The 14,370-nt window shown below is 36.3% G+C and overlaps 1 protein-coding gene across 3 annotated transcripts in view; it reads right to left on the reverse strand.

Moving 5' to 3' along the window:
- Positions 1-14,370, reverse strand: part of SLC8A1 (solute carrier family 8 member A1) — a 429,157-nt gene that overhangs the window by 64,711 nt on the left and 350,076 nt on the right. Inside the window, exons 3-6 of one of the 3 annotated variants that reach the window (XM_069071578.1) lie at positions 11,122-11,142; positions 10,612-10,629; positions 10,486-10,500; positions 6,647-6,715 (exon numbers count right to left, since the gene is read on the reverse strand). In XM_069071578.1, the coding sequence (XP_068927679.1) occupies positions 6,647-6,715; positions 10,486-10,500; positions 10,612-10,629; positions 11,122-11,142 (123 nt within the window). The remainder of the gene's footprint in view (positions 1-6,646; positions 6,716-10,485; positions 10,501-10,611; positions 10,630-11,121; positions 11,143-14,370) is intronic. The other 2 variants (XM_069071576.1, XM_069071577.1) reach the window with 2 other exon arrangements.

Consider the following 14,370-nt stretch of genomic DNA (forward strand, 5'->3'; position numbering starts at 1 on the left):
CTGGGAAAATGAACTCTATGAGGGATAAAACCTCAATTGCCATGTTTCCAGCTAAAGAGGTCACTTGCATGAAAGTATGAGGCCTAGAAGGTTTCCTTTGCAAGGGAGAAGACTCCACCCAGATCCCCAGATCCCTCTTGGACAAAGACTGCTTTAAAGCAGCACTTCTTAAACTGTGGGTTATAAGTGGAAAACATTTAAGAAGCCCTACTCTAAAGGACTAAGAAATGACTTCACTGAAGTATGAGCATCTTTATTTCCTTATTCACTAAATATGGTCAAGGCTACTTGTGGAGAGTTTTAAAATCTTGATCTCACTGTGGATGTTAATTCCAGATTTATATCAGGATATGACCTTATATTAACATTAGTTGAAAGTGACTCCATGACCTCTTGTGGACAACAAAAATGAAAATACCATAGAACTAGAGAAATGGTGCAGGACAAAATACGCTCTCTGCTTCAAGGTTCTAGGTAGTCATGGGAGTTTTGAGCACCAAATATTTCCATGCTATCCTTTTCCACCCTCTCCTATTCCTTTTCATCCCATCCTATCCCAGTCCATCCCATCCCATTCCACTCTATCCCATCCCATCCCATCCATACCCCTCCCATATTTCTGCTGGAGAAATCACCTAATCACCTGGTATTTTTCAGAGCTTTGTGGGCTGTTAAGAAAAGCTTTAAACACTTAACCTGCAATTATTAAGAGGGAAGATGGTGTTATCTAGGAATAAAACAATCAATCCATCTGAGAAAGATGATTTACAGAAGCCATCCATTTAGTATGTATCATGATGAGATTAATGCGGAAAAATATCTGAGTACAGTTGACTTTGGGATGAAGATTAGTGGACTGAAATCAAAGCTACAAAAGTCATCTAAAGGTAAAACAAAATGAGTCCTGAGCCCCTCATCCCCCAGGTCAAAAAAAGGGAAGTAAGTATACCCACTTCCTGTGAATGAAGGTGGAAACTGCACGTATTCTTGGGCTATGTTAGGCAGCATGTGAAACTCAGAGAAATCATGGTTTGTGTTTGTCTCACTTGCTCCAGTCAAACTGCCTGTCAGTGGGAGCCTAAGAGGGGATATTTTTGAAAGGAAAGAGCTCCTTCCCTAGGGTTATACATGATGAGTATCTTTTTCCATTTCTATTTAGGTAAAACATTCAGCATTCTCTCAATACTCCTTTCCATAAGAGGTCTCCAGTTTCACTTGGAGGTGCATTTCACTGAGTTTTAACTCTTTGTTCCCAAATGGAATACCTAGGACATAAACCTAGGCCAGTCACTTCCAGATGAAAACAAGCTTCAGGTACAAGGCTGACAATGATTCCAAGAAGCAGATGGGATAAAAAACATGTTCACCGTTTTGGAAAAAAAAAAAAGTATATCAAGTGACAAAACAAAATGGGAAGTGAAAGCAAAAAATAAGCATGTAAATGAGTCTTATGAAGAATATATAGTCATGCCTTGCTGAAAGGATTTTTAAACAAGTCTTTAAATCACTCAGGATAAGAGCTCCAAAGAAATTAAACTGCAGCTAAAAGATAAATGACCAAGGGCCTTCTGTTACTGAACTTTAATGGAAGGAAAGGAGGAGAGACAGGGGTTTTATGGGAACTGGGAACCCAGAAAAGGGATGTTTAAAGAAGGTTCATGTACATCTTAGTAAAGGGAAATATTAAAGTGGTGATGTAGACAGAGATTTTCAATTCCCATTATTTTTGTTCTGTGTACCTATGGCAATAATTACATATTTAATCCCACATTAGAGTGTGATTCTTTATGGCAATTTAATGAATTATGCTTGCTAAAAACTGGAAAAATGTGGAGCTCTTAGAATTAAATCTGGAAGGGATCTCAGAAGTCATCTAGCTAACCCCCTCACTTTATAGCTGAGTAATCTGAGGCTAGAGAAGTTAAATGACTTGTCTAAAGTTCCATAGTTAGTAAACAGCAGAACAGGATTCAAATCCATGTATTCTGAACCTCAGCTCAGAGTACCTTTCTCCCCATCACTGTCTGTACTGCTCCTTGGTTCCTTTCCTGGGAGGAAGAAGGAATATCATTGGGATTCTGATTTGAAAGGTGGGGCCATTACAGGAGGGTGCTTAATTTGGGCCCTATCATAGAAAGTCTTCTATAATTTTATTATTTGCACTGAATATAGTGCTATCTACTCTGGTAAATGATATTAGAAAAAAACATTGTTTAATGGATTTTTGTACCATGCCAGAAGAGAAACAACTTATTTCTATTCCTGGTTGCACTATTCTGCTAGCCATACTTTACACTTTTGTTTTGATTCCCTGTCTTTCCTTAGCCCAGCTGCCTTCTATTTTTTACCTTCAACATCCAATTTCCATTTCTTCCATGGAGCCTCTCTTGCCCAAACCTGCTGAAAATGCGCTTCTCTTCTCCTTTAATTCTTATTTTTCCAGTCTTATTGGATATTTCCCCAACATAACACTGCTTTGTTTGGTTACCTTTCTTTTTCAGTCATTTCTCAGTTGTGTCCAGCTTTTTGTGACCTCATTGGGTTTTTCTTGGGAAAGATATTGGAGGGTTTTTCCATTTCTTTATCCAGTTTATTTCTACAGATGAGGAAACTGAGGCAAACACAGTTAAGTGACTTGCCCAGGGTCACATAGCTAGTAAGTGTTTGGGTCTAAATTTGAACTCAGATCTTCCTGACTCCAGGTCCTGAGCTCTATCCACCATGTTACCTAGTTGCCCCATATTTCTTCATGCATGTCTTACTCTCATCTGGACAGTGTTTCTTAAGGGCAAGACAAGTCTGTCTCATACTTTTAAAAAGCTGTCTAAATCCTTTGCTTCCCCTTCTCCTTTTGTTCTCTTCTCAATTCTTTACAATCTGTTTTGTAACCTCCTTTCTCAACTGAAACTGTTTTTTTTTAAGTTACCAAAAAATTCTTAGTCTCCAAAACCAATGGCCTTTTCTCAATTCTAATCCATCTTGAACTCTCTGTAGCATCTGACACAGCTGGCTACCACTTTCTCCTAGATATTCTCTCCCTATGGGTTTCTGTTATATTGCTCTCTTAGATACAAAATGGGCACTAAAATAATGCTTCTGGATGAATTTGATTGGTTCTCTACCTCTCTGACTGTTTCTTCTCCATCTCTTTTGCTGTATCTTCATCCATGGCATGTGTTTGAATATAGGGGTATTATCAAGGCTCTGTCCTAGGTACTCTCTCTCCTCTCCTCTCCTCTCCTCTCCTCTCCTCTCCTCTTCTCTCCTTTTCCCTTCTCTCTCGTTCCCTCTCTCTGTCTCTCTCTCTGTCTCTGTCTGTTTCTGTCTGTCTGTCTCTGTCTGTCTGTCTGTCTCTATCTCTCTCCCCCTCCTAGTGACTTCATCTGCTTCCATTGGTTTCATTGTCTTCATGCAGATAATGCTTACAGGTATATATCCACGACACATCTCTCCCATGACTACTAATCCTGCAACATCAACTGCTTTTTGGACATCTCAAGTGGAATATTCTGTAAATTAAGTATGTCCAAAACAGAACCCATTATCTTTCCCCCCAAAACCTACAGCTCTTCCAAATTTCTCCATTTTTGTTGAAGACCACATTATCCTACTAGTCACCCAGTTTTACAATCTTGAAACCAGCTTCTAATCCTCTCTCTCCCTTACCCCATATATCTAATTAGTTGCTAATCCCCTGGATTCTACTTCGATTATTGCTAGTCTATTTCAATCCCTCATCAATTATGATCTGGACTATTGTAACAGACTCCAAATTGGTCTTCTTGCCTAAAGTTTTTTTTTTTTCTGTCTGACCCAGCTCCACACCACATATCCTAAAGCCCAGATCTAACTGTGTCACATCTCTGCTCCATAAATTGCAGTGAGTCATTACCTCTAGGATCACAGAAATGTTCTTTGGTAGCCATTTAAAGCTCTTCAAAAACTGGCTCAAACCTACTTTTCTAGCTTTGTTATACATTAGTCCTCTTCACACACTTTACCATCAAATAACATTGACCTTCAGGAAAAAGATGACATTCTATTTCTCATTTCTTCACCCTTTCAAAGCTGGACTTCCTGCCTAGAATGCCCTGCCTCATATAATTCATTGTTTCCTTTAAATCTTATGTTAAATGCCACTTCCTACATGACCCCCCCCAGCTGCTAGTATCTCCCCTTATCTCTGATTACTATTTTATTATTCTGTATCTACTTATATTCCATATCTAATATAATATATAGTATTCTATATCTATTTATATCTATTCTATCTTCTATATCTATGCACATATTCTTTCCTCCAGTAAAATGAAAACTCATTGAAAAGGACTGGTTTTTTTTGTTTTTTATATCACCAGTATGCACTGGCACACAGTAGGGGCTTTATGAATGTACATTTGGTGATTATATGGAGTTCAAGCCCATGCACAGTATTGACACTCAGTATCTGTTGATCAGTTGATTGTATAATTTAAATTACCATGTGACCTTGGCAAACCTGTTTTTTTGTGCATAGTTTTTTTTTTTTTTACTAAATATGATCATTAAAAGAACAGAAATTTAGAGATGGGTGAAACCTTGGGGATCATCCAGTCTAAGCTCCTTATTAAGATCCAGGGAAATAACAGCCACACAGATAATAAATGTCAGAAGGGCATTCAAAGCTAGCTCTTCTGTCCAAAATGTGAGCTCTTTCCATCATTCCACCAAAGAGAATTTATCAGTTGACAAGAGTGTCACAAAGGTTATGGAGACAGTCAGTCATATATGCAAATATATTGCAACAGCTGGGAAAAAATGGTCAGAAAAACCTAAGCTTCTGCTGCTGGTAGAATATAGCTATGATGACATGAGCTCCTTGAGAGCAGGGACACTTTCTGTCCTTCTTTGGGGTCCCCTGCATTGCTGGTACCAGTCATAGTACCTGACACATATTAGGTGCATGATAAATGCACATTGTTGAAAAAAATAGGTGATAGACTCGACATTCTTCATGGTATAAATCTTTAGATGTGAGAATTTGCTTCTACTAATATTTTTGTGTGCATTTGAGCCATTTGTATTACATATGAAACCTTTACTTAGGAATGGGTTAATGGATTCAGCTTATTCTCCTGCAACTTTTGTTTACTTGCAGATTTTATTCACCCCAGGCCCTAAAACCCAAACCAATAATTCACCTGTGTCTAAGTTTCATTTTATTTTTCTTGCAGCATCAAGATGGTATGCTTTGGGCTCTAAAACTACAGGGATTATTCAATACTACATACAGCATATAGTTTTAAACCTAACTTTTATTTGTTAATTTTTTTTTGAGCATTTGGATTTAAATTGATAAATAGTTGGTCCTTAGTCAAGCAATATCATTTGAGGTTCAAATAAAAAATTAGCATATGTTTTGAAAGCAAATATTAATGGGAGTATGTACAAAACAATTAGGTATAAATAGCTCCCCTTTTCCTTTTGAGTAATTAACCAATCACAGATAATACAAGTTATTATCACCCTCATTTTAATGAAAACATTAAGGTAGGCAGATTAAATAAGTTTCAAGGCAAGACTTGAATTTGACTTGATAAAATGAAAGGTTAGGAATACTGTCCTCTTGGGTTTCTTTTAGCTCTGCTATTTTATCATTACTAGGTGTGAGAAAGTTGAGGATAATAGGCCTCAGCTTTTTTTTTTTTTTAAGAATTTTTGGGGCAGCTAGGTGGCACAGTGAATAGAGCACTGACCCTGGAGTCAGGAGGATCTGAGTCCAAATCTAGCCTCAGACACCTAACACTTACTAGCCATGTGACATTGGGCAAGTCAGTTAAACCAAATTGCCCTGCCTTCCCCCCTTCCAAAAAAAAAAAGGAATTTTAAAGAATCCCTCTGCTACTTGAGATTATTTTTTTCTTTTGTGAAGAAATATTTGAGAGATAAATTTGTGATTTGAGAGAAAATCAAGGAATATAGGAGGTAGAATTAGTTGGGAACAATTTCTTTAGTAATTTTATGGAGATTGAATAATGCCTTCTATACTTCTCTGACAAGGTAATTATTTATATCTATATATAATGTGTGTATATATGCATGTGTATATGTATGTATGTTTGTATATATGTGTACATATACATATATGTGTGTATATATACATATTGTATGTGTGTGCGTGTGCGCATAGCTAGATGGCTCGGTGGATAGAGCACTGGGTCTGGAGTCAGGAAGACCTGAGGTCAAATCCAACTTCAGACCCTTAATTAGTTATGTGTCTCTAGGTAAGTCACTTAACCTGTTCGCCTTGGTTTCCTCATCTTTAAGGAATTGGCAAACCACCCAATATCTCTGCCCAAAAGGGGTCATAAAGAGCTGGACACAATTGAAAAGACTGCACAAGAACAATAAATATACATATCCACGTGCATAAATAGTTATAGTTATATTGAATTTCACATACTCTATTCACTGCATACAACTCTGCCCTCTCCCCATAGCTCCAGGGAAGTCATCTGATGTTTCTCACTGATGTAGTTTTAAAAATCAACAATCAACAGCGGCCAACATATATAAACGGATGGCTGTGCATAAAGTACACTTGAAAGCTTTTAGCTCTGAGTTAATTCAATTGTGGTTTTTGAGGCAACCATGATGAAACGAGTACCTGCAATGTTGATTACAGTAGAGGGAATTGGATGCTCTCTAGCATGGACTTTCCTGAAGACAGGTTGGCCTAACAAAAGGATCAGCAGAAAATCAGCAGGGTGGATTACACTTATTTGGTTCTGAAACTTCTCAGTGGAGTTAGTAAACTAAATTTCACACAGAGAGATGCACACATGCATGTGTTATTTTCCACTTCACCCCAGGCTTTGGTGTTTTACCCTTACCTCTAGAATCAAAGTCCTTTGCTTGGCATTGAAAGCTATTTACAATTTGGCCCCAACCTTCCTTTACAGTCATATATTTTTCATTCATTTCTCAGACCCATCAAACTGACCTACTTACAGATCCTCTTACACAATGGCCAATGTCTCATCTCTGTGATTTTGCACAGGCCATCCCCCATGGTTGAATGCCTTTCTTTTTTATATCTATTTCTTAGAATCTTATTCCCTTCAAAGCTCAGCTCAGATGCTATCTCTTGCATGAAGTCTTTCTTGATTCCCATAGACACTCAAGTTTCTCCCCACTCATTTCCTTGTATTCAATTTATTCATTCATTTAATCTAATTTTGTGAGCTCCTTGAATCAGGGACAGTTTAATTTTGTTTTCATATCCTTAGCACTTACCATAGTGTCTGACATATAGTAGATACTTAATAAATGCTTACTGATTTTTTCTAAGAAGAGCTATTACAGAGGGAACTCCTTTGAAAAGCATGTCTCCCTTGAGCCAGGGTGAATAAATGACCCATTGAAGCCAGTCACATTTCACTATTCCCTAGGGGAAGGCCAAGTAGCTATCTGTAGGTGACTCTTTGGGAGTACCTCGGTCTTTAAAGTTGCTGGTTCCAAATTGGCATTTCCTTTGTAAGCTGAAAAGGCTTGAAATTGCTAGAGAGATTCTGCTGAGCCCCAAGGTTTGCAGGGGGGCATCATCATGAATTAACTGTAGCTAGGGTTTCCACTGAAGTGCATGCCCCTGGGGATTGCAGCTGCCAGATGAACTGAGTAGCAGCTCCAAATGGGTGTCCTAGAGTGTTGATAGCTTCTCACTAGAAAGTGTTTTACTGTAACTGGAAAACCCATTTCCAATATTAGTCATAGAAACTGTACTATAAATGTTGTCACCTATTATATTATGAATATTATGTCTACATATATGAAGATATCACAATCCCATATCATAATTATTATATAATAGTCATTAATTAGAGCAATCTAAGATAGTGATGTCAAACTTAACTAGGAAGAGGAACAACTAGTCCATTCATAAGAGTCTCTCTGAGTCATACATTGACTAAATTTTTAAATGTAATATGATCTATGTTTTATTCTATTTTTATGTATTTTGTTAAATATTCCCCAGTTACATTTTATTCTGGTTTGAGATGAACAGAGGAATATTGTAGGGATATTTGACATCACTAATTCAAACTGCTTCTCTTATTTTGATCATAAATGCTTGATTTCTTTCTTAGGTCATAAAAATATAAACAATTAGTTGGACAAAAAACCTCGAAATTGGTTTTGTTTTGTTTTCCTCCTTTTTGTTTGTTTAGTTGCCCCTGCATGTGGGTTCTCTCTCCCTCTCTCCCTCCCTCTCTCCCTCTCTCTCTCTCTCTCTCTCTCTCTCTCTCTCTCTCTCTCTCTCTCTCTCTCTCTCTCTCTGTCTCTGTCTCTGCCTCTGTCTTTTGTTAATATATGCACTTATGAACATTTGTCAGATAAAGCTGGTGCTTCAAGGTAAAAGACCTTTCTACTCTTCGACTAGCTTTCAGCAAAAGAGACATTTTCTCTACTTTGGGGATGGGAACTGATTATATGTGAACTACATAGGGGGTGGGATAGAGCTGGAGCAGTGGACAATGCTGATGGATATGTAACGAGAACCAGAGGGTGTTCGTTGGGTGCCTCCAAGCACAAGAAGACTGGATACAGAATTTGTAGTTCCAAAAGTGCCACTAGTCCTCCGTGTCCATAGTTACTGAAATATTTGATTTTTGCAGTTGGACTCTGGATGAAGTAACTTTCTTTAAATTCCCTACATTCCCTTTGTAATTCAGAATTTCATATGATATGGCATACTTCCATAAGAGTGCTGTAGGTAAGAACCCCAGGCCACAGTCATCCTTTTCTGCAAGCCCTGTCACAGACTGACTTGAAAGAAAGGCTCTGTAAAAATATAATGTTGGTTGTGGAATTAAAGATATCCTACAACTCTTAGAACCTTTCTCAAGGAGCAGCAAGCAGAATGATCAAAAGAAAAAAAAAATGTCTTATTCAGAGAAGAGGCCTACAAAGAAAAAGTTGGGTTACATGAAGTCAATATTGAGAAAAGTAATAATAGGATTGGGTAATCTAGAGGCTGTGCAGTGTTGAAGGATGGCTGTGAATGATCAGAGGGCCTAGGATTGTCTTCTTTTCTTCTAGTTACATGAATTTAATCTCTCAGAAAGTCGAAAAAGCAATGAAGGGATTTGTGGCTTTGGTCTTAATTCTGGGAATTTGAGAGAGAGCTACATTCTATCAATGACAGCTTATTTCAAAAAGTTAAAAGGAAATTTGCCTAAAGAATGATGACAGACTTTAAAAAAATGAAAGTCAAACAATATAGTCACAAACAGTCCATATTAAAAGTGAGAGATATAGAAAAAGCAGTGGGCCTGCATAGAAAGCTCTCTGAAGAGATCGAATTTTAAAATGACATATCAGAAAGATGAAAGGAGAGACAAATATAGAGAGACTTTCAAGAATATACAAGAAAACAGTGGGGAAGCAGCTGGTCTAGAATAAGTTGAAACTTAGGACATGAGAAGGACAATAAAAAGAGCTCTTCAACAACTAAAACAAGAAATATAAACTAGAGATAGTTGTATTTGGGAGGGCATATGTTATTAAAAAGAAATAAAGACGATCTTAAACTCCTATGTTTCTCTATGAAGTAAAATAAACACAAGACTGGAAAAGGCCAGATGAGCATGGTAAGGGGGAACTGTAGCCAAAAAGAGATAAGGAAAAATAAGAACTTTTTTTGAAAATACAAGAGTGCTGAAAATATTGGAGACAAGTGAACTGCTCCAACGGCCATCATATTTATTGTTAAATACTTGGATAAACACATAAAATACTTATCAAATTTGTCAATCAAATTTGTCAGTGTCACAGTGGGACACCTTGTATTTGAATGGTATGTGGCAGACATAATTGGTTCAAATGACAGGAGGACCAGTAGATGGAAGGTACAGGAAGGTATATTTTGGTTAAATATAACAAAGAACTTTCTATATGAAAACAGAATGGTTTGTTTTGCCAGATAGTGATTGACTTTTGGGAGGACAACAAAATCTTCACCTAGTGTGGGGGTCCATGGAACATTTGTTAGTGAAAGAATTATGGGCTGGATGGAGCCTAAGGCTAACCCAATATAATTCCTATAAGACATTGTATCGCTGAGAATAGAGACACTGTCATATATCTACCAACCTCAAATATTTTGGAGATAATGTTTTATAAACCTTAAATTTTTCTCAGAATATTACTAAAATACATTCTTTGTGCCTTCTATAGAATACTGAACAGTGGCATGCACAGAGAAATATCTCAGTAAATACTTATTGATTAATTATATTGATATGTGAAACATTAGCTTGTTAATTAAGTTTTTACTTGAAAAAACTACTTTCTGATAAACATGATACATGTGATATTATAAGTAAAATCAGTACTATGCTATTTCTATAAATTTGTGTTAATCAATGTTATACAAGGTTCATTTTTGTTTTGTGTGATATTTAGTGTATAGAGGAATAAAATAAAGAAATTTGATATTTTCCTTACCATAACGGGATTTCCCTTAAGCAAATTGAGGAAGATAAAAAAGAAGCATGATGAAACATAAATTAATAAATACCATGGTGTGATCAAAGAGGAATCTGATGGCATTAGACTTTAAAAACGCCATACCTGTTATAGTGAAGCCACCTAAGAACAACAAAAGAGAGAAAAGAATATCAATTATGACTTATTCAAAGTCTATCAGAAATATCAAACCCCTTTAACATCACATTTCCTAGTTACCCACCCAAACAATGAGAACTTTTATAAATTATATTTACAAATACGTGGAACCACTTGTTAAAGTATGAATTCCATGACTTTTAAGTATTTGTGTGACTAAACTCAAAATCATAATAAATTAGATCACACATATACATCAGAAATCATTCATCTTTAAAATAGTTCATCTTTATAATAAAAATAGATCACCAATTGGTGGACATCAGGAAAAAGAAGACTAATTGGACTAATATATGTTCTAAAGCAATAATCTTGGTAGTAAATCAACAGTTCCAAAACAAAAATCAGACATATTTGAAAAATCCCTTAACACACAGACACAGACACACACACACACACATATGGAAAGAAAAACTTGGAGAAATGAAGAACAACAGCAAGAAATGAAATGCTTACCAAGCTCATTCAACAACAGGGCTGTGAAGGAAACAGACAAAGACAAACACAGAATAAGAGAACAAATGAATAATGAAAATAAAAAGGAATATCCACAGAAAGAAATCCAGACAGATCTGGTTAGAGGGCTAGAAAAATCACTGCTCACAATTCAGTGTACCATGAGGCATCCTGGTATTGGAAAAAATGTCCTACCTATGGACCCTAAGCGGGCTGTCCTTCTATATACATGTGTTATGCAAATGCACACGTGTGTCTACATGTCTACATATGTAGATATAATTAGATTTCTTACTCTATTTACATATATATGGTTATATATAGGTATATGCACATATGCATAACCTTAAGTAGATTTTATTAGGCAAATCTGAATATTACTTGGAGTTGGTAAAAAAAAATACAGATGGGAATTCTAAATCAGGTAAGATCTCAAGAGTTACGTATGTTGCGTTCACTGAAAGCAGGGAAAAAAAAACTCATGGGAATGTATCCTTTGCTATCTGTCTTGAGATGGGATGTTGATCCTGAATTTAGACTATGTAAAGATTTTACTTTTATTACATTCACAAAGTAAAATTCCTTTCAGTTTGTAGGTTAAGCAAGTAAAACTCATTTATTGGTGATTATGTTTGACTTTTCTAACATCCTAAAAGCAGCTTTAAAAGGACTTCAGTACATGTCTATTGTCACAAAAATTTTGGAAGAATGATTTTATTGCTTTTTGGTATTTATACCTCAATCCTAGAGTCAACACAGAAGATAAATTTTATTTTTATTTTAAGTCATAAGATTAAATATGTCAAATTGCCTGATGAGGGACGTTGGAGAGAATATACAATGACACTCTCACACTCTATTTAATTTTAGAGGCATTACAGGATACTTCCTAATATGTTTACTAATTATGCTGGTAGTGTCATGACTCTACATGGTGGATGTGAGAATTGGATAATACTATGAATGAATTTTAATTTGCTTTTATATAGCACTGTTTTCTTAATGGACAAATAAAATACATTAATTAGTCCAAGACTCTCTTCCTTCAATTTAAATATGGTTCAATGAAGGGATATAGTCAGATGTGGGGAGATTTTTCTCGTATGAAAATGAAACAATCTACTGAAATTATATTGGCCATATCTATGTAAGAGTGCAGGATGGCTTTTAAAATTATCTTTTGGGTGGGGTAGGAGGAAGAACACTAAATTGGGGGTTTGGTTTGACTTTTAGTCATGGTTCTGACACTTTTTATCTATGTAACCAAAGATTGACATAAGAATCATGCAACATCAGTGGTGGGAGGCAGCATGGAACAGTGGAAAGGCCACTGGGGCTGAGGTCAGCTGACTCAGATTGCAATCCTGACTGACTTTTAAGACTTGTGTGACTTCAGAGAAGTCATTTTGTCATTCTGGGCCTCAATTCACCATATAGTAAAATAAAAAGATTCAGTGATTTAGGTTACAGAGGGTGGGGAACCTATAACCTTGAGGCCACATGTGGCCCTCTAGGTCCTCAAGTGCAGCCTTTTGACAGAATCCAACTTCACAGAATAAATTCCCTTAGTAAAAGGATTTGTACTGTAAACCTTGGACTCAGTCAAAAGGCTGCAGCTTAGGAACTAGAAAGCCATTTGTGTCCTCAAAGTCACAGATTCCCCCTGCTTGATAGGAGTTCTCTTCCAACTTTTTTATACCTTATGATTCTAGGAGGCCTATTAAAGATCACCTAATATATGAGGAAACTGAGGCTCTGGGAAATTTTCTGACAAATTAGGTCACATATCTAGTAAGTGGCATAGTCACAAGTCTAGCACTGATCTTTGTACTCCAAGTCCAATGTTCTTTCCAATATACCTTGGCCAACTTAATATCTCTGATCTCAACAGTGGTACTACTGAAGGACTTGGTCCACATACTGCCTTCTAGTTAGATGAGGTACAGGAAGAAAATGCATGACATTTATTACCTTTATGATTTTGGGCAAGTCATTTAACCATCATAGGCCTTAGTTTCCTCATATATAAAATGAAGAGGTCAGACTAGGTGAGATCCTTCCAATTCTAAATCCATTTATACTCATCTTCAAAATGGGGTAATAATACTTGTGCCATTTACTTCATAGCACAACTGGGGGGACACAAGGGATAGACCATTGAGACTGGAGTCAAGAAGACCTGAGTTAAATTCTGGCTTCAGCCACTTACTATCTGGGTGACCTTGTGCAACTCACTTAACCTCTGTTAGCCTCAGTTTCCTCAGCTGTCAAATGAGGGTTGGTGAGTATCAAATGACATAAAATTTACAAAGTTCTTAGCACAGTGCCTAATATACAGTAAGCACTTAATAAATGCTTTTCCTCCTTCCATCAATTAATAGATTATTTGAAAAGTAATATATGTATATGATACATATATTTATGTAAATATATGCATATATAACCATTAATTCCTTTTTATTGAATTCCCATGATTAGACAAAGAAATATTTTTAATAGATATACATGATCTTAGATTTGGAGCTGGAAGGGCCTTCAAAGGCCCCCTAATCCAATCTTCCCATTTATAGATAACATGAAACGGAGGTACCAAGAGGTTAAGTTAATTACTATTTAGGGTCATGCAGGCAGAATTTGAACCTGGAAACTCTTACTCTAGAACTAGGAGTGTTTCCATTGTACCATGCTGTCTCCTAATGTCAGTTTGACTGTATCTACATTTCTTTGATTTCAGCAATAGCTCTACTTTGGAAGGAAAACATACTTATTTGGGTATTTAGCAGCCCAATTAAAGCTTGTTTTTTTAAGGTCATTTGCCTTAGAGCCATTCATTTGAAATTCCTTTTCAAAAGGATAAAGCAGAGCATCTGGTTTTAGGAACCTCAGTTTCCTCACTTATAAGATGCGAGTATTATACTAGATGATCTGTACCTCTTATATGGGATATAACTTATATTTAATATCTAATAATTGAAAAATACTAATGACTTTAGAATAGCCTATGTTTATATAAAAGTATCTTGCATTTTCAAATGATTTGGCCAGAGTTAAATCCAACAAAATCTTCCATGGTTTTTGTTCATTAATATGAGAATCCCACAAATCAGTGCTGATCCTTAAGCCTGACAATTCAAAATAATTAGGGCAGAGGGTAAAGAAATCAGATCTGAAGTGAAAATTTGAATAAATATAATGACTACACCACCCCCAGCTTTGGGACTGGATTTCATAGTCATGATCATCAGTTGC

This window comes from Petaurus breviceps, unplaced genomic scaffold (genome assembly GCF_028583685.1).
Source record: "Petaurus breviceps papuanus isolate PSGF00001 unplaced genomic scaffold, PetGlider_PUasm1.0 90842, whole genome shotgun sequence".
NCBI classification, from domain to species: domain Eukaryota; kingdom Metazoa; phylum Chordata; class Mammalia; order Diprotodontia; family Petauridae; genus Petaurus; species Petaurus breviceps.